The 25,402-nt window shown below is 41.3% G+C and overlaps 1 protein-coding gene across 3 annotated transcripts; it reads right to left on the reverse strand.

Moving 5' to 3' along the window:
* Nucleotides 1–3,094: 3,094 nt before the first annotated feature.
* On the reverse strand, nucleotides 3,095–24,452 carry RB195_000042 (uncharacterized protein; the record flags this gene model as incomplete). Of its 3 annotated transcripts, XM_064196169.1 has the most annotated exons (17): nucleotides 3,095–3,216; nucleotides 3,853–4,152; nucleotides 4,302–4,451; nucleotides 4,572–4,874; nucleotides 4,969–5,303; nucleotides 5,527–5,593; nucleotides 5,993–6,110; nucleotides 6,417–6,563; nucleotides 7,567–7,752; nucleotides 8,760–8,822; nucleotides 11,707–11,772; nucleotides 11,831–11,900; nucleotides 12,231–12,308; nucleotides 12,888–12,980; nucleotides 23,776–23,891; nucleotides 23,975–24,064; nucleotides 24,372–24,452. In XM_064196169.1, 17 exons carry the CDS (start codon nucleotides 24,450–24,452, stop codon nucleotides 3,095–3,097), a joined length of 2,385 nt encoding a protein of 794 aa, XP_064052049.1. The 3 variants fall into 3 exon arrangements, with proteins under 3 accessions (XP_064052049.1, XP_064052050.1, XP_013299157.2); XM_064196168.1 differs by lacking the exons at nucleotides 12,231–12,308; nucleotides 12,888–12,980; nucleotides 23,776–23,891; nucleotides 23,975–24,064; nucleotides 24,372–24,452 and having other exon boundaries at nucleotides 4,302–4,874; nucleotides 11,831–11,866; XM_013443703.2 differs by lacking the exons at nucleotides 3,095–3,216; nucleotides 3,853–4,152; nucleotides 4,302–4,451; ... (9 more) ...; nucleotides 12,231–12,308; nucleotides 24,372–24,452 and having other exon boundaries at nucleotides 12,884–12,980; nucleotides 23,975–24,079.
* Nucleotides 24,453–25,402: the final 950 nt, after the last annotated feature.

Genomic DNA, 25,402 nt, shown 5'->3' on the forward strand with positions numbered 1-25,402 from the left:
CGCGAACTGCAGCGATAAGTGTCGTTAACAAAGTATTTCTAGGGATGAACCTTCGATCCTATCCGCTACGCTCCACCGCATCGGATGTGGGTGCTTTCACAAATGCACTGAGCATCAGATTGTTTTGACCCAACTTCATCTCCTCCAGATGATTTTCATAACACAGTTTTGCGTACTTTCTTCTCAGCGCTCACCTTGGTGTTGTTAGTAGCAACTGCTCATTAAGTCAAGCTTCCGAAATTCGTGAGAAAAACAGTGGGAAGCGAGTTAAAATCAGATCAGAATCAATCAGTAGCAACAAATTTGAAAAGGAGCAGTAGCGTACCAAAAGTGATGCAGGACTGTTGGGAAGAACGACATTGAAGGAACGACAGGAAATGAAGCAAGGACAAAGCTTTACATGTCCTCACCATTGCGGATAGTAAACAGTAAAAGCCTGCGCCGAGGCTGCTCCGCTCTAATGTAGCCTGCCACGACGCGGCCGCGGAAACAAAATCTGCGCCGAAGTGTGTTTTAGTGGCTTGTGAAGCTGGGTGCAGTCTCACTTCGCACGAATGGAAAATTATTGAAAAATTCATGGAGTGGCAAAAGGGATCATTATGAATGGTGACATCTTATTACCTGTCTTATTGATTGCTTACTCACAGCTATACTACGCTCACAACTCGAACCCGAATCACACATAATCTTCAGAAAAATGAAACCTCGTAAGATTACAATAAAAATATGCGAAAACACCATAAAAACGGCAGTGTTTGACTTACTTTTGCTGCTTCAGCAAAAGAATTAAAAGCTCCACCAAAGTAACAGTACACAATACAAAGAATAGATGACCACAATGCATGTCCAAGTTGAGCGTAAATATCGATCAATATGCTGAACCCGATCCGCGACTGTACTACCTGTTTGCGCAAATGCGATTAGTGAGCAAAGACGATTCCCACGATGTGTATGATAATAATCATGTTCGCAGATCCCATAGTGAGGAGCCCGCCCCTTCCAGATGAAGAGCGCCTCGCACAACAAGAATTGACCATGATCCCACCGAATCCGCGCACAGGCGCCAATTAAAATGCGCAGTGTGTCAGTTGCAGAAAGGCATTGAACTCCACGAACTCTGCGAGACTGATCCATCCCGAAGTGATATGAATCCACGGCATCATTAACGCATCCATGAACCTTCAGCAGCACGCTTTTCTGCAAGATGAATTGTGCAGAACGCGACTTACACTAACCACATATTTAGGCGTGCAAAAGGTGCAATGTGTGCACTCTTCGCACATGGTATTTCACGACAAAGTTGGAAAATGACAACTTATTACATCTTGGGGTGGTTGCTGATGTTGAAATACTTTTGCTATTCTCATCTACCTTCCAGATTGATGTGAGTTTCCGCATGTTTACAGGTAAATAGTTGGATGGCCCAATAGTCCTGAAGACACGTAGACTCTGCAATTGCAGAGGGTTATAAATTTTTTTTAAAATTCAGGTCTCATTGTAGTTCCTTACAACAGTGAGCATCTTATGAGAAAACCCTTGGCTTTGAATAACTTCTAAAATGAAAGGTTCTAAGAGCAGTATAGTGGCAATCTAAGCTTTTGTTTCACTGTGTATTTTTCTTTGCAACCAAAATTGAAATCGCTCACCATGTCGCTAAAATTTTATTTTTGGAGATCTTTCAAATTTTTGTAAATTCATTTTAGAGAGGTAAGTAAGTAAAGAAATCTTACCATTATGTCAAAGTTTATTGGTAATTCGACAGGTTAAGGCTACTTCCACATTAATTTACAAGTTGAAACCAAGGTTTGCCACTGGTTATTGGGTGAGAATGGAAAATTTATAACCCTCTGCAACTACAGAGTTTACGTGTCTTCAGGACCATTAGGTCATCCAGCTATTTACCTGTAAACATGCGGAAACTCACATCAGTCTGAAAGGTAGATGAGAATAGCAAAAGTATTTCAAAAACTACATCAACAACCACCCCAAGATGAAATAAGTTGTCATTTTCCAACTTTGCCTTGAAATACCATACGTGAGGAGTGCACACACTGCACATTTTGAACGCCTAAATGTGTGGTTACTGTAAGTCGCGTTCTGCATTCATCTTGTTTTTAGCTTTTTTTTGTGTGATTTTCCGGTGCTTGGAGAGATTTCTGGCAATAGTTTTGAAACGGCTGCGTATCTTTAGGTACCCACAGCTTCCGCAGCTTTAGCGACAACTTATACTTAGGGGGAAGTTTATAATGTGGGATGACAAAGGTTGTGTTGCAATTCCTTGTAAGCTTCCCCATGGTAGAACTGGCAGCCGAATGTAACCAATATTCCAAGAAATCGGAGGACAGCACCAATCCAACGCCGTGGAACCCGTCACACCCCATTTTATAGCTTTCTTGCGCCGGCACACCAATCGTACGCCACTGGACCACTGTTTTACTTTTTTTTTACTGCTCTTCGACGCTGGTGGACCCGTCCCACCACCTTTTTGGAATTTCGCCTTTGGGATTTAGGAACACACACCGTTATTATACAGCATGATATATATATATATATATATATATATATATATATATACTTGCACATACATCACAATTTTTTAGATATTACAAAATCCACATCGAAGTGGATTAATTACAGCATAGTGTAAGAGGATAAAATTTGCAAAACGACCAAAAGAGAAGGCATCGAAGCACCAGCTGTGACTACCCACGATAGTATGGAAACCATAAATCCCAAACACCACATATTCAAACCCAAATTTATTAATCTCTGAATAGACGAACCTTCATTTTCAATGCATCACAATAAACATAAAAAGTGAGCGCAAAGCCAGAATAAAGAATGGGTTTATATGAAGGAATTTATCCACTGCAAGGCAAACCGTTAATGATCTCTTGAGGAGCAATATTATACACGATTCATGATAAGAAGAAAACTACAGGATTATGGAGCTTGATCGAACCGTGATCGGCGGACTAATAAAGAGTAGAAATGGTGAAGACAAGAAAAATAGAGCTGGAGACAACGTGCACAAATATGCCACTGGGATAAGGTTACATAGAATGCAAGTTTTCGGAAAGCATACAAGGAGATACTACTGAGATATTTTACGGACTCCACGAACATAAGAGCGTGGTTGTCGAGAACGCTCTGAATGGTCATTCGTCCTTGGTGTCGACAATCTCTGAATCTTCGTTGGTACATCTAGACTGCGCCCTAGAACGAAACAATCACCTTCGTTTCCCCGAAGACAAAAACTGATCACATCCAGCAGAAATTGAAGAATACCTACTAATTTTCGAAAAGAAATATATTCTTTGTTTCCTTTAAAAGATTATTGTAGAAGTGTCATCCTCTACAAGTAATACAGCGTTCACGACCACAACAACTTATTGGTGGTGAAAAGCAGTATTGATATTTATGGACTAAATACAAGGAACAAAACGTTTGAAAAGTGTACAACGCAATCCGAGCACTTCTTTCAGCTATTTTTTTTTTTTTTTGAATGAGGTCGACGACGTATCAACGTAGAGGGCACCACCCTATCCCTCCAATAAAAGATTTAGACATAAAATAATTCCAACAAAGTTGAAACTAAAACAACAAGAAAACAGACAAGTTTTAGTGTAGAGGTGCTCAAATGTTGTATTCTTTTGATCTTAAAAAACCCACTTTTAATAGGTAAATATACTGCAAAATAAGAAAATTTTCCTCAATAATTAAACAGTGTGATGCTGCTGTGAAATAGTAATAAATAGTAATAGTAACAAAAAAAAAACAGTAACATCCAAGAGTTTCAAAATTGCATACTTGGAACAACTAGCACCCAATATCTGCAATAACATGACTTACTCTCTGCACGTATTCGGCTTGGTCGTTGAGTGAGCTCGAGACTATTCAGCACAATTGCGTACTGCCGCATCATCTTACGATCTGGTGGAGGTATGTCCAAATCAAGCAGTGATCGACTTTTCGGTTTTTCGTTGTCAGCGTCAGCTTCACGTCTTTGCACATGAACATTCCCACCATCCATTCGAACTCTCGAACCAATACCACTCAGCACGGTCGACGGTTGTTGCAAATCCATGGGTTCCTTTATGCAGATATCCAACAATGACGGAATCTTGCCGATGCTGGTGCTGCCGAGGATGGCTAAACGAACCTAACATACCACGCGCGGGACTAGACAGGATTTCGAGATTGAAACATTGGACTTCAGAGGAAATGCGGATGGAAGAAAATTTCGAGGAAAGAAGGTAAGCCCATAACAGGAACTTCGAGACAATTATACCAATACCAACCGGTGCTTCGGCCTGCATGAAGTTGCTGATGTTGATGATGGTGTTCCGATGTTCTAGACTTTGGCGATGAGCAGTAATCCCTAGGCAACCCATGCAAACCATAATCCTTCTTTCGTGGTGAATTAGGTGGAGAAGTACTGTGTTTTCTTCCTGCAGATTTTGATGATGACTCATTGTTTCTTATGGGCGACGTAACCATTGAAGAGGTATATCGCACTTCTGTAGCAGTGTTTTCTACTGTGCCAAAAGAACAGCGCCTCAAAGAACCACCTTTTCGAGAATCGTCTACAGCATTCGAAGATTTTGGTGAGGCGGATGATGTTGAAGGCAATTCTTCATCATCAACAGAGCACCAACCATGAGCTAATGGCCCTTTGACGGAAATCAACTCAGTATCATCATTTCTGCACATTTCTGTTGCTACCAGTTTTGCAGCAGTGTATGTTCGGTGAACGCTGGAGTCATCTCTGTTTTCGCGGACTCTATCCTTTTTTTCCTTATCAGCATGCATCCGGTCCTCCCGCTTCGATCTGTTTCCGTTCCTTTCCTGGTACTGATGACGTCGTCGTGCTTCTAAAGAGGTAAATCATCTGTTTTACACACATCAACAAACGCTCCGTGACCGCTATTCGTCTGTAGAAGAGGCAGGACGAGCGTCGAAATCTACCATCATCATGTCGTTCGCCATTTCTCTTGCTTCGGTGATGCCATAAAAAAGTGGAGTTGCCCATTTTTCGTGAACTGGAGTCTCTTCGATATGGTGAAGTTTCACGAGACTTTGCTACTGTTCCTTCTGTTTTCACTGGAGGTGAACTGATGACTTTGGCAGACAACGATTGAGGCAGGACGATGGTTTTGACAGCGGCAGCTGCTGCAGCACGCCGCATCGCATCTTCGTCTATTTCCTCGCAGAGGTCCGGGAAATCATCACCGTCAACACTAGATACGTGGTTGGGACCTCTTGAGCGCGACATACTGACATCGTCGAGATCTTCGTCCTCTCTAAAATGAACTAGCTCAACTCCATATACAATCTTTAAGCAATGACACACGCATGCAGCTTACTGTTTTGAAAAAATCTATGTTTGCAAAATAATTTGTGAATGAATGAGAAGCCAGGTTAGTTAAATGCACAAATTTTGCGCTATACAATGTTCGTATAGGTTTTCGAACTTATAAACTAAACTTCATTGGTGGAATATGAAAAGCATTGGATCTAACGTACCCGTGGGACTCGTCAGCACCTGAAGCACCATCAGTAAACTCAGAACCATCGTCGCCTACATCGTCATCTGAAACTAAGTAAAGTATATACTTACAACAAAACACTTCAAAAACAGAGGCTTTTTTCAACAAAAAATTATGATCGATAGATGAAGGAAGCTCCCAAGTTGGGGGGGGGGGGGGAGTCTCTAGATCTGCTTGCATTTTTTTAAAACTAAACGTACAGAGGACAATACAAAACTGGAGATACAACGAGCAGATTTAAGCAAAACCGCAACATACTTTTTTGAAGATATGATTCAGAATAAAAGCTGAAAGCAAGCAAAAATGAGCCAGGATTGAGTTATCAGCGCAAAAAAAAGCTTGGCGAATGTTATGAAAGAAACTGGTAATACATACTTCAATTTTCTTATTTTCTTTTAAAAGTATCATGGAACATTTTGCAAACGAAAAGACCGGGAACTTACAACAGTCCACCTCCTCAAGTTCAAGGTCTTCAAGAGGAACGTCTCCTTCATCGCCGTTACGTCTTTCTTTAGTTGATCTATCACTTGAGGACGATCGCCGACGCTTTCGTAGATAACTCTGCAAAGGAACACAAATAAGACATGAAATTAGGGGTATTATACTCAGCAATAAAACTATAACGACTATTAAAAACACATTCAATGGGACACAAGAAAGCAAAGGAAATAGAAAAGAAAAAAGTGACCAAACACTATCATTGTCCGTTGAAAATGAGGTTAAAATGAATGCACTTCTGTCATTCAAAATCCACATGGAAAAACTGCTTTTAATAAAGGGTTTTCAGAATTGAAGTAATTATACCATGAGAATCGACAAAACTTCACATTAACAGAGAATAAAAGTACCATTAGAAGTATAACGTACCTCGACTCTTCGAGGCTTATGATTAAATGGCCTCCGCAGACGAAATGGTTCAATACGATGTCTATCAACTCTCTCAATCTCGTGAGCACCTCCGAAGTTGCGTCCACGCTCATGGCGTGAGTACGGATGATGCCGCTCAACAATGTGCTGAAGAACAGAAATGATAGTTCACCGCAATTTCGATTACCTTCGTTCACCGTCGAAGGTAATCGAAATTTTCGCGCTGCAGTACAAACTTTAAAGAAAGGGAAATGAAGATCAGCAGGGTTAGACAGTTGTCACCACCAAACCCAGAAATAACGAAAAATTTCCCGTAACGTATAGCTGAATTTCAACGTTATGATGAAGAAACAGTACTACGACATCTTAACTTCTTAAAATCTCAGTAGAAATAATGAATTTTCCTCTGAATAATTTTCTTGTGCACCTAAATTTTGCTTTTGTAGCAATTGATCGATAACATTCAAATATTCTAATATGCAAAACCCAAACAAACTGCAAAACCATCGTCGAGAATAAAAATTGCTATATGGGTAACGATAACGCCATCTGTAAGCTTCATACTTATAAATTGATCTTCTCATTAGCATAGTTGGCAAAATATTGCAAGAGATGCATTCCTTTCGTTAAAAAATGCGGGTAGTCACGCAGGTAATCAGAAGGTGCATTTTCGGAAGAAGATTTCTAGTGAATTACGTCACAAAATCAGCAGCGAGACAAAAAAAAAGACAAAAAACGAACGGAGTCCTACAAATTTACAATTGAATAGGAGAAATGATGCAATGCTGTAAAAAATGACATACTATTAGAGAATTTCCCAGAACTGAAAAAACCCTCACAGCAGGCATCACTTCCTTCCCTTGTTTGCTACATACATACATACATACATATTTTGGGAGTGAAGAACAGTTAATCAAAAATTTTCTCATACCTTGAAATCCAGGTAGGAAAAGGCAAAAGTAATGAAAAATTGATTAGAAGAGACCCTTACAACTCACTAAAGTTCAGACTCAAACAACAATACTTTTGAATTTGTCCGGAAGAGAGAACTTATTACCAAGCTCTGGATGGTAAAAGACTAATCTGTTGAAAGACAGATCTATTCACATGAATGTGTGCGACTACGACAACTCCAAACTCAACCACTTACCCTCGAACGAGCATCCGAATGGTGATGTTTTTTGTCTTCGTATTTGTACCTTTCAGTGCGTCTGCGCCTGTCTCTGATACGCTCTTCCCTTTCTTTGCGCTCTTCCTCTGCATCTTCGTCAACACACTCGAGCTCATCTGGGTCGAATTCAATGTCTTCATCCTCGCTTTCTACATCGTGACCGTTCTGCAAGAATGAAAATAATTTGTAGAACATGAACAAACAACTAAGGAAAACAGCAATAAGATGAAAAACTTGTACAAAAATGAGAGTACTGTAATTGAAACCCGAGCCCAGGTGTAAAAACGTTAAAAAAATTCATGCGCTTTCAAATTTATGTAGAACTAAATTGTAATTGTTGATGGTCGAATTTAAGCAACAGCCAAGATTGTTAACAAACTTTATTACGGCTAACGTCTCGGCGTTGTCGCCTTCGTCAGAGCCTGGAAAGTAAGAACAGTTGCAATATATCCTCTCAAACTACTTATTGTACTGTTACTCTGACCAGAACTCAGAGAACTACTCTAATAATTTATGTGGAAGTTTAGTAACCAGTCCATACTCGGAAGCGTATTTGTTCCCTCTTTTGAACACACTTCTTCAAGGATCAAACATTGAGAAATACTGTGTTGATGAAAGAGAGAGAAAGAAGGAGGGAGAGAGAGAGACTCCTATGAGCCGCTCTGGATCCAGATAACAGTGTTGCGCCTTTGCTGGCGCAGTTGTGCTGCTGCTACAGCTTCTCATTTTCAATGTCAGCATTTTGAAGAAGAGATACTAGGCATCTTCAAATCCATCCTTTCAAGCTCTGAAGAGATCCAGGATCCATTAGTCAGGAAATCTAATAGATCTCAACTACTTAAATTGTTGCTGAATTTAAAACAACATACTAATACAATGGTTATTTTCGTGCGAAAATCTGTTTGGAATCGTTTTGATTTTTCACTGCCTAACATTGACAGAACAGGAAGCACAGCAGTAGCACAACGGAGAGTGTTTCCTCTCCATTTAGAAATGGTTATTGTCAAGTCAATGTTGTCGGTACTTTCGTACGAACCGGTTGTCTGCGAGCAAAGCCAGGTTTCTTTGTATACCTGACCATCTGAGAAAGAGAATACCAACCAGTCTTTTTGAAAGACCCCTTCGGGCTCGTAAGCTAAAAGAGAGGAAGATAGAAGAAAAAGCTGACTAACATTTGCGACATCCTCTTTTGAATTTGCTTCATTGGCCGTTGCACATGACAACACGTCTTCCTCCTATAAAGTTGAAACAAATTGAAAAACGCATTTCGAGCAATCTTGGTTTCAAAAATAGAAATATACATTCTTTAGCAGCAAGAGCAAGAAACCTCTAATAGGAGCGTCGAAATGGAGGGGAATACGACTTATTGGCACAAATACGAATGAGACGACAATCATGCGACATTGCATCATAATCAAACAACCCACAACGACATGTTCCTTTGTTTTTTCAACAGAGGGACAGTGCTTGTTATTGTTATTGGTGTGTATTTTTTGCAATGAAGACCTTTCCCTATTTTATGTACGAGGATTCGAGGGTGTTCAAACAGACTAGATACAAGAAACCCTTAAAAATTGCCTCCACATAATATGAGTGCTTCCTAATCCAATCAAACTGAATATAGAATTCCGTCTTGTAACTAGGAAAGTAACGAGGAGTGTCGCCCAGTCAAAGCAAGAATGCTGAAAAGAGCAGACTAGATTAGTAACTACTGCCAATATTGCAATCATAGAAGTGTGATGGGTGTCCCAACCAATCCCAAAGCCTGTCCAGCGAGATCAGATATGAACAGACAACAAACAACACCAAAAATAATATATGCCTTCAGGCTGTTGTAAATAATGACAACATTATCTTTTGGGTCCTCAAATGATGATCAAGGAATAAGTTCTATCGATTACAATCGGCTCAGTCGAAACAGGCACAACACCGTGGCCGAATTTATTAACCGAATGACCGTGAAAGTCTGCAAAAGACCTCAATTAGCCTACATGTACCTTGCTTTGGCTAAGAGCGAGTCAACTCCAACAAGCCTCTCTGTCCAGGCTCCGATTTGCTCGGAAAAGGGTTCTATCTCACGGAGCAAACATCGGACATCGACACTGCGAACAAACAATTCTCATTACTGTATCTACGTTTAAGACTAACCATCGATGGAAACAAGGTTACGTAGCAAGGAACAATCCCTCTAACGCCAGAAGAACAGCGAAAGCGAAATGTGCTGTCTCTTAAGCTTCAGCTCTATTACGTCTGACAAAGATCATCCCTTCGCCAAACATCCGAAAATCTATCTGAGACATCGCATTCGATTCCGACCACCGCCCAGCTTGATGGTATGGTTCCAAAAAAGGAGTCGTGGAGTTCATCAACACAACCAAAGCTACATTAACCGAAGCTCGATTTGAGACGTCTTAAAGACGATAAGTGCAGAAAGAAGTTCCGCTAACGAGTGTTGATCAATACTGCAGTACGGGCCAAGGAGAGAGTGGAGACACGCTATTATTATTCCTCTCCAGACGAAGGTATCCATAACGGAACCAAGAATTACCGAGGAATATCACAGCTGGTTGTAATGTACAAAGTTCTAGAGCGAATCACCCTGGATCTACCAATCCAACATCGTTAAGAAACCAACCGCGCGGGCTTTCGTGCTGATTGGTCAACGATTCATCAGGTGTTTATTGTGAGGAGAGTGACTGAAGTGTGGCAGCGGTATTCGAAGCTTATACAGTTAGACTTTTTGGACTTTGAAGCTGCGTTCGAGTCTACTCATCGAGACCTCCTCAACGCGCTCCGCGTCGATGGAGTGCCAGGAAAGTTCCTGCAGTTGCTTGATGACATGAATCAATGAACAACTGCTGCATTTCGAGCACCAACCAGATGTAGCACACATCAAACATTTGAAGTGGTAATTGGAGCAAGGCAAGGGGAGGTGGAAGGACCATTTCTGTTCAATTTTGCCGTCGACGAAATAATGAGAAGAACAGCTAAGCGGTGTCTCGTCGTTTTAGCACCGTCTGGACTTCACTTCGTGAATCCTGAGTACTCCGAAGATTATGTTAGAAGCTGGGCATCAACATGTATTTTGGTTCAGATAATGAAATCTAACTAACCTACTTAACCAACCAACCGAACGGAAATATTTTTGTTCTGAAGACTGCAACTGCGCACAGCTTTCTAACCAAAGAAATATGGACAGCGAGCCCTCTGGTCTAGGTGCAGCGCAGAGAGAATGAAAATTAGCTCTACCGTCATTTTACATGTTATAGCATGTTATATGTTATAGCAGTATGTATGAGTTTGCTCGCACAGATATCTTCTTCATTTCGTGGATACTAGAAAAATTTCTTTTAGAAAATATGGTATCTACAAGACCCACAATTCACTGCTACGTGAAAGCAAGAGAAAACGAACTAGGCCAAGGCAAGAGAACCGCACCCCGAATACAGAAAGATATCCTACGATTGAAGGGAAGACGTAACTTTCTCGCTAATTCAAAAACATCATTAGACGAGCATTCCTTCTTGAGAAGACATTAAAGTGAGTAAAGGGACTATTTGTCCTTCGTAAAGTTCTGGAGATTGGTCAAGAGGTACCGCTCTTCATTAGGAGGAGGAAATTAGTGAATTGTTCTCATCTGTAATTGGAAACCGAACAAGCGGTTACAATTGCTGTAAAGAATTAAGAAGCCGTACTCAATATAATTGTGCAGCTTTTTTTTCAATCACTCTATCCAATGTTGCTTCGTTGATTTTCTGAACGGAACCTAACCGTTAGTTGGATAAACTTCTCCAATGCTAAAAATAGATAGATATCTACTTCCGCTGCATAATGTACCCAGAGCCAAGTTTTTACAGGACAGCAATATATCTAAACAAAGTCTATTTGTCCGCCAGAACGTGTTTATGCAGCTTGGTAATTTGACTTTATTCCAGTGCTTTGGTGCCGAAAAAACAAAGCTATTTTCATCTGTGCGTAGTTCTTGTAAGGCACAAAAGCTTCGTTCGCAACTGCTTGGATAGCAGAAAAGGAAATTGGAAGAAAACCACATAGACCTAGTTGATTGGACTCCACAAAACTTCGCAAAGACCGCTGACTGCTGCAAAAATTGAAACAAACCTCAACGGGATCAACTGTCCAGTCGGTCTCTTCAACTTCCCTGATTATGTCCTCATGAACACTTGTCTGCAAATGCATTTGCCTCAGAATAAAAACGAATAAAAAGTATAAACGAAGAAATTACCCTTGAAATCGCCTGCTCAACACCTCCACCAGACATTGCCGTTGTGAAATGCTTCGGCCCTACACTCAGCCTGGAGTTGTAAAGTGACCGCTGGGCTGCTATTGGTACTAATGAATGAAAGACTCATTGAGCGTGACTATTTGCAACATGCGAAGATAGATAAGAACACGGTGGGATAGATATAGCTATTATTTTGATAAGACAAGTTTGATTGCAGATCATCGTGCAAAGTTAGGTTTATTAAATGAAGAAAAAACATGTGGTGTAGGAGGAAACTCCTTAATACAACACGCAACAGTACAGTTGAATCAAAACGATATAATTTGCGGTGAAACTGCGTGAGCAGCTCTGCCTCCGGTGGATTCTCGCTATGCTCCGATCGGGGTATGGGGGTATGGACCTAAGCGAGGTTACAGCCGCGTCGCTTCGAGCGCATCCTCTCTCAACCACTGACCATCTGACACGACTGTACACTTCGCTGAGAAATAAAAAACTGGCGGAAAACATAACATCAACAAAAGGCATAAGAATTGATGAAAGGCCACCAAGGAACGGCAGCAAAATTGTGTTTTGTTGCTTAATTAAAAGGAAACGAGAGAGCGACTAACAACACGATTAGATATTTTCCATAGTAGTGGATAGACTCCTTGATCCAAGATGGTAAAAGAGATGCAATATGTTTCTTCTAGTTTCAGCTTACTCAGTAACTACAACTATTACACATCGACAGGCGACGAGAGAAAAGAAGAATGTGAACAGCATAACGATAGAGAAATACTGTCTACACTTTTGGATATCACTTTACCAAATCCACCCAATTGCATTAATTAGTAAAATACACTGTGGGCAGCGCAAATCGCAAATGTGAACACGACGCTCAGCATATCATGAAAGATTACAGTTTCTTCATTCAGAAAAGTGGAGGAGGGATCGAATACACTGTGGGAGATCTATGCATACAGATAAGATAGAGAACCCAAAGAACAAGGATTGAAGAAATATTGAACAACCAGGAAATTATAACATTACAACATGACGAAATGTAAACTTCCACTACCCTTGAATCCAAATAGGTGCCAATGGGGCTGCTTTCACATTCTCCAGATCAATTCTTTTGTCGAGTTCCTCGTCTAGTTCGCCGATAACCGCACTGTAAACGAGCACACGATAAACAAGTCTGTACAGGATAAGTGTTTTGCGCAGGCAAACGGCGATATGAGAGGCGTAAAGAGAACTAATTCGACATCGCCAAGCCCATGCGATGGCCCCGATAACATATCGATCGACCTATAGTTAAAACTACAGCAGTGAGCCCAGTGGCGCCCCTATTTCCTGAACTAAATAATCAAATAAATCGGGGCCCTAAGGCCTAAACATCAGTCTTAGAGGATCTATGACATGTTAACTTAAGTTACTAGGAGGAAAAGGTAAGTTAGAGCTTCGGGAAATAAGGGCGCCACTGAGTAGCCCCCCCCCCAACGACATTTTCCCCTACGCCGTTTAAGATTCATATAGCTAGAAAACAAGTGTTTCGTTTCAATATATCTTTCAAACTAGAAATGTGGCAATTATTTACTTCAAACGGAAGAAAGGTACATATTGCATAGGAAGAGAAACGAAGGGTAAATCGAGACTCTGACGCGACAGAATCGAAATGCGCTACCTACATGTCGTGGATCCTCTAAGACCGATGCTTTTAGGGCCCCGAGTGACTTAGCTATACACATGTGCTCCATGACCTTTTTCGTGCTCTGAGTAGTAGCACAGTCGATTTGCACGCCATAATACAGTAGTAGCACAGTTCGATTGTGCCAGTCAGACTGCCCCACAACACATCAAGGAAATATTGTCGAAAATGTTGGTATTCCAGAACTAGCTCTCAATAACGGACAAACTGCTAAAAACAAAAGCTGGATTTCATTAAAATATAGGTTTTTTTATGCGCTAAAGCAGTAATGCGGGGCGGATGTAGTGTAGCGGTTAGAGGTTCCGCTTCCTGCACGATCGATCGGGGGGTTCGAATCCGCCCTAGTGCTCACCAAGCCTTTCATCCCTCCGGGGTCGATAAATTGGTACCAAAATGTCTGAGAGGATAAAAACACTGACTTGACACATCGGCTAGCCACCGCAAGTCATTGTATAGGCCAGATACACGTTCGTAAACCTCAAACGATTCTGAATTGAAGTGAACGTGGGGGCGCATCCCAAGCGGATTGATTAACGCCAGAAACTTTATCCTTTATCCTTTTAAAGCAGTAATGTAAATAGTAGATTTAAACTTGCGGCCCTTCAAGTAACGTCGTTATAAGGAGCGCTATTAGCGAGAGCTTGGGTGCCCTAGATTCACCGCGCAAACATGATTGCATAGACTTACATGGCTGCGGTGCACATAAAACATCGCATCAATTAACCACAAACTCGGAAAGATCATGTACGAATAGAAAAATTAAAACTCTGATGAAATCAATAAATGATAGTTGTACAATGGTGACTCAGGTAGAGTATAGATCAAACATGGTACGACCCTCAGTAAAGCCATCGTATGCGTGACATCTCAGCTTGAGATAAAATCTTTTTGCTTGAAGAATTTTCGGATTAAGAAAATCAGCATGGAGAGAAACCTGCGCAATAATGCATCGCGAAGTCCGAGAAAATCAATATCACTGATGGCCTTTTCTTTTTAAAGACGGAAGACATTATAAAGTGGGCAAGATGATAACAAAAAAAAAAAGGAGAAAGAACCAACAGTTAGACTATGGAGGCGAACATCCTCTGAGTGATATCTAACTGCGGTCAATTCAGATGTGATCTCAGAAGATTTACATGTGGTCCCATCCAGACCACATATTAATTGTACAATGCCCTCTAGTGGGGTCGAAGTTGCGTAGAAGAACTTTAAGAAATAATACCAAACAAAATCAGTATTTTAAAAGTATGACAGTTCAAATTAGTCTAAACAAGGCTTCATCAAATGAGGCTTTCAGTAACTGTACACAGGAAAATAAATATTAAGTAAAAAGAAGGCATGTGAGCTTTAGCGGTTGAAATGATGTGTTATTAATGTTTTTCTTCACAACTATCACTTCATGTTTCAGCAGAAGAAGTAGAGGATTCAAATAAAAAATCGCTGGAGCGTCTACCATAGAGCGTCTGAGGTTTGCTGAAAGCAGGGATGATCCAACTCCTTTACGACCAGACCAGATCCTTTAGATTAAAAACTGAACGTAGGACCTACCGTTATCTAAAGTGGAACTTTGAGAAAAACTCGAAAATCTAAACTCGAATCATACAGTTCGAAAATGACAGGATTTATTTTGGGGGAAACGAATAAACCTCACCCGTAACCGACTTTAGGTTTCACTGAATTGAATTATGGAATTATGAAAATTGAGAACTGAAAGCTGAATTCTTTTTAAGATGGAATGCTGGAAATGTGAGAACCACTGGGAAATCGGAAGGCAAATTCGAGAAACCTCTTAAAACGGTTAGGCATACGAAAGGAAATAGGTGAAGCCCTGTTCAGTGTAGTGAAAATACATACGTTACAGGGGACCTAATCCCATGTTCGTTTCTAAGGCAGCAAAAAATCAGTAGTTGAGAGTTGCAATGGGGTGCTTATGATTTATAGGTGGAGCAACCTTCTAACGATTTCTTCCATAAAGGTGATGCGTTCAAAAGCAAGCACGCATATATGTTCTATAACATAAGAATGAAGCTTATCTGTTCGAAGTCTAGAAGAACAATCCTTCGCATATGACGAAGCAATCGGGAACTCGCAACCAGAGAACCGGTTGCGCTAGCGCAGCAGTGCGGCGTGACACTCAGCGCACAATCGATCGACCCGTGAAATCTGGCAACTGCTGGGTCCGCTGCAAACATTTATATGAACGCTGTTTATGAATATAAACAGTGCGTATCGATGGTTGATCGCTTGATCATTCTGAATGTTGTGAAGGAAAGAAGAGAGAGTTGCTAAGACTGCAGAAGCGTATTCAAAAAATAATCATGGAAAATAATCAAGGGATTCCAAGGGTCATATTGCAGTGAGCCTATCATTCCTTTCCAGAACCAAGCCTTTGTATCCTCTTGGCTCCTCACACCACTTTTGAAAAAGTGCACGTTCCCGTTCCCGCGCCACATGTTGTAAGACTGTTGTGGAAGAGATGTCAGTGATGCATCCGATGTCAGGACAGACGCACATATTCGATGCTTCAATGTCAGTGACACCGGGCACACAGGGGTTTCTTCATCATCCTTGCAACAGAAAGAATAATTGAAAGTTGTTCCTACTGGAAAAAATGGAGAACAAATGCAGAAAATATGTGATGTTGTCCATGGAATACACTATGTCGATAGTCTTCAAGAAATAACATCTTGGGCGCAATTTCAGTTTTCAGTTACAGAAAAGCTAAACAATTTTCCAGAAAGAAGCAGATTTTACAATAATATGTAGCGTTCGCTCGTTCGTTCGCTAAGAAGACTCTCGAAGGTATACCAAAATAAAACAGTCTTAACTTTCCCGCATCAATTTCATCAAGAATGAAGGTCGCATTATGAAAGAAAGCTATATCGGGACAATAGGATTTGTTGTCTGTAGTTACGAACAGTTGGTAGGGGGAGAATTAAAAAAAGAGGAATGACTAGCCGCTAAAATACTGGTGCACAACGTAGTTAGGACGAACCATCAACTAAGTTATTTTCAGGCAATTTTCGCCTAGAAGGTAAAAAGCCACCGTTCACAACAGGTTCGATTTCGGTGCGTTTCCGACAGAAACAAGAACAGGAATTAAGGAGCAAATTAGAGTCCAAATTTAGGAGAAAATCACTGTTATAGATTTATATCTTGTTCGGCCGAAATTATGGATGGAGTAGAATGTCGGAAGACCATGTTAAAAGCAACTACTACTGAGTAAGCCGAATACACTAGAAAGAACTAGAGTACTCTCATTATTGTTTGCAAAAGAGGTCTCCAAGGGAATAGAACGAAAAAAAAAGCTCTAGCTGTGGATAAATGAGGCAGGAAAGCCTTGGGAGAAAGAAGAGAAGAGCGCCGCATTCTGGAGAGAAAACCATAAAAATCAAATTCGAGAAACCGTCATTCATGGAAGATGCTAAGCAATTTTCACACGCAGCTATCCACGTCAAATTTTTTGTGGGCTCACTAATATGAGCCCACTAAAAATTTGACGTAGATAGCTGCTTCATTGAAAGACGCTTCATTAAAAAATAGGTCCAAAAATGACTTGTGGTGTTTTGCTTAACCAAATGCATAAAATTTCTACATTAGTATAGAAATCTTTTAAGAAAATGCTGGAGTAGGGAGGGAAAAGTAAATAGTAATCGAGTTTTCTGGTCACCTAGTCGTTTCATCTCTGGTATTTAGGAATGGGTTGATTGAACTAACGCGCTCGTTAATTTTGTTATCCATCCCAGATGATGATCAGCCCGGATGATTGTAAAGCGGCTTGGCTTTGTTTACGCCGAATTTGTGGTTGTTCATCATGAATTCCATTTAACCAGCATATTTGTCTCTTCAAAAAAGAAAGTACAGAAACCAAATCTCCAGCACACAGTATAAAGTCTATGTTGTGATATAGCGAAAAATCTGATCGATGTGATCAGGCACAGAAATAATTATCATATTTTGACCAGCTGTATTTTCATACTTATGAGGGAGCAGTAAGATTTCATGAAGAACTTTGACATTCTTCGGTGCTAGCTATCGTCTATTCTATAACAGCCTATTCTAACTTTAACCCAAAAGCAGGAAAAATTCTATCATTATTGTCTTATTGCGCCTCAATTACAATTAATTAAAACTAGTAGATGGTTTCCCAAATAAATTTTACATGAGAAAACAAAACGGATACTAATAAAGACCACTTATTACGAAACTGTGGCCATGTACAAAACAGCACGAATGTTAGCAACTTCTTCAACATGCGTTGCGCTGAGAGAACCTTATAAACAATAAACAATTCGCATCTCCCACGTGAAACCTACACCATAGGCCACTTTTTGAGTGGAAATCTGATCGCAAAGCTGAAGAAGGATATCCAAAGTCAACACTCGCCTCATCAGCACGTTACGTTGAATATTTTAACATACTCATTGTGAACTTAGCGAGTTGTGGAAATATGTGCTGAATTAAGAGGCATCTTCATTAAAACGGGTCTGATTAAGCTGGCACATGACCACTCGCCGCAGCAGTCACTCTAAGTTAACCGCACCTGCATTGCATAGGAAAGAACTTAACCAGCCATTCTGCTGTGCGATTGACTCTCTTTGCCAACCGAACATGACACGCTTTGGGCGCGTGTGTACTGTTACAGTGACTTGCGTGCCAATGTGTCAAATCTGTGATTTTGTTCTTTTTGATTCCCAGGTAAGTCTAATACCAAATAATCGACTCCGGGACTCCGGAGAGATGAAAGGCTTAGTTGGAAATAGCGACTCTGACTCTGGACCATTGACCGCGCTATCACCCCGAATCTCTTATCCCCTCACATACAATGATATGAAAAAACCAGTTAAAAGTTTTTTTACTTCCCCTTTTCTATTCGCGTGGATTTTTGAAGGTGAAGTCTTAATATCGAGAAGAGAATGAGAACGTGTAATTGAATAATAATGATGAGGATCCTGGCAAAGTTCTTGAAGCGATCGATATATTGTACGTTAAGTGGTTCCTAATAAACTTGTCAAGGTAAACATTTTTGGCAAAGTTATAAAGACTCTCCTAGGGAGAACGGTGAAGAGGGTCTGGTCGGATTCTTCGCCGTGGAGACATTACGTGTCCAGTGGATATGACAGAGGGGACGTAAACATGCCTCGACAAAGCCACGCTCCACTTATCCATAGAGAGAGTTCATAAGGTGCAGACAATCGTCTTGAATACTGTTCTGATCACAGAGAAGCAGAGAACTACACTGGTTCGAGGAAATATGGAAAGAGTGGTGAGAGCTGTCGAAATTACGGAATCAATCTAAGAAACAATTTACCTAAATTCATCACTTCACGAATCTGGGGCGGTATGGATTTCCTATGGCTAAAGACTATACCTTGGTCGTAGATTGCAGAAAAGGGCGGGATAACGCTCAATTCTTCCTAATTACGGTAAAATAACCAGGATGGTGCGGTGCGTTCACAAGGGTGACGCGCTCCAACAGAACTTGGCGCGTTCGGGGACGCTGTTTTCTTCGACGAGTTTTATTGGACCGCTTCACCCTTGTGCACGCACCGCATCCTCGGGACCGTTTTTTTTTACCGCGACTAGAAAGAAATGAACGTTCTCCCACCCGTTTCTGGAATCCACGATCCCGTTAGGTCTTGGCTATCGGACCCCAGATTCGTCGGGTGATGCCTTTAATAAGACTTCATATATTGTGTGGTGGTACTAAGGGAGAGAAGGAGCAAATTTTCTGTATATGCTACCTTCAAGAAGTATCGAAATCTTATCAATCAAACAAATAAACTTTTTTTCCTTCCAAGAGATCGGTGATACAGAAGGTCCTTCTCTTAAGCACCTATTCACCATCCCCACGACCAGCCTTTTATCCGTTTCTTCCATTCCTATTCCTTCACCTGTTTCACAAATATTAACATTATTCGAAAGGTTCACATGAAAAAAATTTAGCTCATAAAAAGCTTGGAACTTGCACGACTTAATCCCCTCATGCATCTGATGCGGTTAGAAATCTGAGATCACTTTACATCACAATATTTCTCGCAAATGTGATCAGAAAGGATCTCGAGGCATGGTAGGCGGATGTTCGGGAATCCGACAAGACCCTCTTTGTGCGCATCCCAGTTAAAAGACACTCTTAATTCAGATTTCCATATATAATGGATCCTACACAAAAGTGCATTTACAAAGGATTACTATGTTATCTGCTATCTTGGACTATTCACTAAGCACTACCAAGTGATTATCTGAAGCTGATTTTCAGCGTCACTTGGTACCCCATTTTGTAGTTGACACTGGCCTCAAGATAGTTTGAATCCATCCATTGGTTGAGGAAGTTTCACACTGCGTGACAAATAAATGAGACAAGCGGGGTACCCAACACAACCTTTTATGAGTTGATGCTTTAGAAAGCAATTAAAGCAATCTATATACATAACAATGATTGTAGCAATATATCATTATAATATTACATATCTCCACGGCTTACCGCCTCAAAGTGGCGTAGCGGTGACTTTGGGTGTCAAAATGCGATGCACATCCGAGCTACTTTCCCAAGCTGAGAAGGAGTTCGACACATCTGACATTCTGAGTTCTTCGAAATTGGAAGCCTAGCTAAGAGTAAACCACTATTAAGATTCACCATCGTTTTAGTAAAATGTGGTGCTAAGGCGGTGGTGAATAAAGCCAACTTCCTGATCCATATAGGTTGTGCGGCGAGCTGTGGTGAAAGCTAAGCCCACTATGGCAGGGCTGCTTAGTTTGGGGAAAAGTCTTCTTGCCACACCAACATATTTACCGCTTCAGTACCCTAGACACTGGGCGGGCGGTATGGCGAGCGGTGAGAGGCGATCAAATCTCAGTTTTCTCGGGAAGTTTTTAGTTCTGGACTAAGGCGAAGCATGCACTACTCGCCATGGAGACTGTCCAAGATTTTGCTCTTATGACGCGAGAGCAGAACACGTGTCCACAGACGCCGACCTACGTCGGCCTTCTCGGAGCACCAGAGCGTATGAGATACCACGTGATTGCTCTGCAAGAGAAAGAAAGGAAGAAAGGGAGACATACGAAACATGAATGATGGTACACTCGTCACTTGTGGAGAGAAAGTTGTAAATGTAGGCGGTGTTGATTTTCTTGTGCACGCTTCTGTTGTCCATCTTGTCGATTCTTGCGAGATCCTGCCACCTCGTGTGGCCATTCTTCGCCTCCGCCTTTTGCGCCAAGAACCTATTAACATCATCAACTGGTACTCGCAAACATCAGCAGCTGATGAATCCGAATTGGACGTTTAATCAGGAGCTCAAGGAAGTGATGTGCAAAGAGAAGTCCTTCTACAAATTTGCTTCGCTGAATTCAACGCAAGACTTCAAACATCAGAATTCTCTTTTCATGGAGAAAGAACATGGGTGGTGGACATGGGAATCGCCCAATGGCAAGGCTCGTGCGGAGATCGACCACACACTCGCCAACCGCAGATGGTGTCTACTTGACGCCACAGTAGTACAATTCTTTTGTAGTGGTTTAGATCACCGTCTCCTTCGTGCAAAAATGCGACGTAGCCACATGAAGAAAAAAATCTTCTATCGACAGCGAAGGAGAAAAGTAGCCGTAAACGACGATTGCGTACTCGAAGAGTCCTTGTCCCCGTGTCCTAAGAAATATGAACGAGAGGATCTTCGAAACTATCGTCCGATATGCTTGCTGAGCGTGTTATACGCTGCTCCAAGATCATCCTCGCGCGTATATCTAGGACGCTGGATGAAGCCCGATGAATGAAGGTGTGAATGCGTCGTATGTGAGGACCGGCGCTAAACACTTACCCGGTCATCGCAGCTCCGACTTACGAGCATTGTCCCATCTTCGCGACTTAGCGGAATATATATATATATATATATATATATCGAAAGCAAAGTATAGATGTGCCGGTCACATTATGAGAAGAATCGAAGATAGATGGAAGAAAAAAAACGCTAGAGTGGATCTCTAGAGATGCTAAACGCCCTCGAGGGAGACCGCCGACGAGATGGGGTGGTGTGTTCGCTGCACGGATGGACTTCGTTAACATCACTAACGAGAACATCAAGGAAGGCAAGGAAACGAAACGAGTAGAGAATATGCTGGGGTCTGCATGTCCAGTGAAGACGAGCCATCTAATTATCTAGGAAATATTACATATAGAACATACAATAATCCTCGAATAGGCGGTGATGACTAAGCTAGGCAAAAAGTAAGCAAAACTGTGGTTGAGTCAAAGTAAAGATGGAAACACTACTGTAAGATTACCATGTTATATGGTCCTATGTTTTCAATAACACTGATTGCAGATTAAATTAAAGATAAATTATAAACAGAGCACCAAGAAATTGAAGACATTGGATCTCATCACAAATACATAGAAAATGTTGTGGCTCACAAATATAAGCGTGGTTACTTCATCAATTACCACAAATGGTCCAGAAAAGGCACATGAAACTGCTTTGGTTGCACCCGCACCCGAACGATGTAGCATGCTATGGTTAGAACTGTGATGACAGTCTGCAATGCGTCTGCAACTGTCCAGGTTGGAAGCTGCTGCTTATGCTGGAATTGAACGTGATTACACTTGTAGACATATATGCGATACTCGGAGCTGGTGCTTCATTCATTTCCGATGCATCCCATGAGCTAGTCGCACCTATACTTAAAGACGTGAACTACACTCCTATCCCTATCTATTCGTGGAGAGGATTCTAACACTGTCTACATCGTTCATTTTTGGACGGTTGGTGAAGGGATCATTTTCAATTTGGGGTGGCTGGCGAAAGGACCTTCTTCAGTTTGGTGGGAGAAAGGATGCTTATCATTTGCGATGCACCCCATGAGCTAGACCCTCTTCATCTGAGGAGGATCCGGTTCCTCCCTATCGCACATATACTTATAGACGTGAACTACACTCCTATCCCTATCTACTCGTGGAGAGATTCTAACACCGCCAATTTTGTGACATGCTGTTTTTAAGACAGACCCCTTGAAACTAAAGGAGATTATCAAAAGAAAACATCGAAAGTGCTGCATTTTACCATAAAAGTTTTCCTGCCAATCGTAAGAGGTACTTAATCTATTCAAGAAACAGCTTCGTACACGCGCACTTACGTATAACGGATGTTGCCAAGGCGAGCCATATCGAGCTGGAAACATTGTAGAGAAGTGCATTAGTGCTAACGATGGCGCCCCGCATATCATCTTTCCACAAGTATAACCGTGGCAACAGTAGTGCTGTGCATAGCTGTTACCACAGCAATTAGCCGAAACATGCAAACTTCGAGGAAAGGATTTTGAATCTCAAAAATTTACAGCTCTATATTTAATTTTATTAATGGGAAAGCATATAAATATAAATGAGGTACTATTGCACACTCATCGTCGGCGTATGTATTTATCGAGTTATAGTTGGATCAAGGCGACATGAAGCACGGACCGTTGCGTAAGTGGCCGCGCTCGGATGCGGTGCGGTGGAGACAGCGATTGGAATCGAGGTGGGACCATGGCGAACTGCAGAGGTGGGTGGCGGTAGCGAGGATCCTTACACGATTCCAACCGCTACGCTCCACCGCTCCTCTTGCGCTTGCACAAATGTTCGTGCTTCATGTCGTTTTGACTCAACTATAGCGCTATGCTTCTGCAACGCGTTTTCTCGCTCTGGTTGACACGAACTCCTCTCTGTCCTCGCTTAATCGAAGATCGAGCTCAACCGTTCGGCCGGTTAAACTCATTCGGCGGCGGCTACATGATGCACTTTCGTACTGGAAATTATTCAGCTATACAAGCTCGATATTAGTGAATGAGAGAAACCTTTTTTTAAAAGAAATAGCCTTGCCTTTGATGGCGGATGTTCAACTGACAGATACCAAGCCAATATTTTCAGGCGCCTTAGTTCAGTTTCTGAGCTTTAGTCCAGTGAGTGATGTTCTGATGACATATGACTTCACAGTTTCACATGGCACCTAATGCGCTACATATCAGATGGTTTAGCAATCAACCACTGTCAAGATAATCCTTTTTCGCTGCGGAAAACAACAGCAACCTATATTTTTTGAGAGGAAATTACCTCAATGAGTATTAATGGTATTAATGCCCTATTAAAATATCCGAATCTCTACTGAAGTTTACGAAAGGATCTAGAACTACTGAACGAATGATGCTACAAACGTATCCTGTCCTCCATACTCAGGAACAAAGTAGAGCCACAAAATCCTAGAAAAACCTAACTTAGAGCGCTTACATGTTGTCGCCTCGGATAATGTATAATCCCAGTGGTATTTGCTCCACACCTTGAGTCTCGGAATAAACACGTTCGTGTGAATCCTCAAGCACCACGTTCACAAGTTGATCAAACCCCTGAATAGAGTGTACACTGCTTCATAAATGTTCGAATACATAATTTTACTAACACGAATATCAAAAAGTGCAAAGCCAACAACCTTCATCATTCCAACAATATTTCTACCATCACCAGTTACAACAGAGATAACTCGATTCATGAACGTATCCAGTGATGACGTCATACGACTCTGATAACAACACATCGATAAAAAGAGAAGGAACAAGCGTCAAATTAACCGATCAAGGGTAAACATACATAGTGGACTGCATAGTGGATGTACCTAATTTCTTAATGTTTGATAATAGTATAGTATATCTGAGTAACGAGTAACAAGTCCTGTCTAATCATGTGACACACCAACAATTTTCCTTAGAAAGTAGTTCTCAAGCCATATCTACAATTCCATTTGCATTTCTTCAATTTTCGGCGGCCGACCAAAAATCGACTTCTTTCTGAACTACAATGAAAAGAAAAATGAAGTTTGTTTCACCTACACTAGCTTTACAAAGATTGCGATCTATCTGAAGTGAACCTCTACGATGAAAACGAGGAAGCCAAAGGAATAGCGCATACATGAACAAGATTGTGCGCCCCACTCGCCATTTGAAATGGAGCTGGCTTGCGAACTTGCCGCTTCGTGTTTTTTATCATCAGTTGCGCCGGTTATACCACGATGAGGACCCTCCTGTCCAAACAGTGTTGGTGAAAAGTAGTCTCTTAGATCTCTTAGATCGTATCCCGTATGGAATTAGCGTCGGTTAGGGAAGAGGTCTTAGAACATGTAAACTAAACACTTCACTGCCTTGTATTTCCCTCAGGTTACGAAAATTGCTTAACATCTCTGAAGCTCCATAAGGTTTTGGATCTTCCAAATATTGCACCAACGCGAATTATTCAATGTGTGAAACAGGACCGACCATAAGTTCCCTGCTAATATGAGAAAAGACATCCCGATGCTCCCTCCAAAATCTAGCAAAACGCAAAATCTCACTCCAAATTAGAAAACTGACATAAAGTATTCTTGAAAGAAGTCTTAGACACTCCCAAATTACGAAATCTCTATTTCCGTCAAGCATGTAACTTTGACTTTTGAAATGAGTGACAATTTCAACTACAGCAATTTTTTGAATGACTCGAATCACTTATTTTGACCTAGGTGATCAAGTCATGGGAAGAAACATAGTTACGTTTTTAGTATGTGTGTAAGGAAAAATCCTGTAATGTTAACAAACATTGCACAGTAGCCCTCCAAAGGTTTATTGTTCTACTTATCAACAGTGGCAGTTCATAACCAAATCGAAAGCAGTCTATGCCAAGATACAGGAACAGCCGAACAAGAACTTGGGCGTGCACAAGCACCATGAATAGACAGTGAATCAACCGGGTTATGAAGCAACACGTGAGACAAGCTCAATCAACAAGCGGCAAACGACAACAACATCGAGATTATGTGCCTGACCACCAGGTACGGTAACGGATAACAGCAGTTTATAACAATCGCCACGATCACACACGATTCGACGCT

Source organism: Necator americanus, chromosome IV, assembly GCF_031761385.1.
Source record: "Necator americanus strain Aroian chromosome IV, whole genome shotgun sequence".
Lineage (NCBI taxonomy): Eukaryota > Metazoa > Nematoda > Chromadorea > Rhabditida > Ancylostomatidae > Necator > Necator americanus.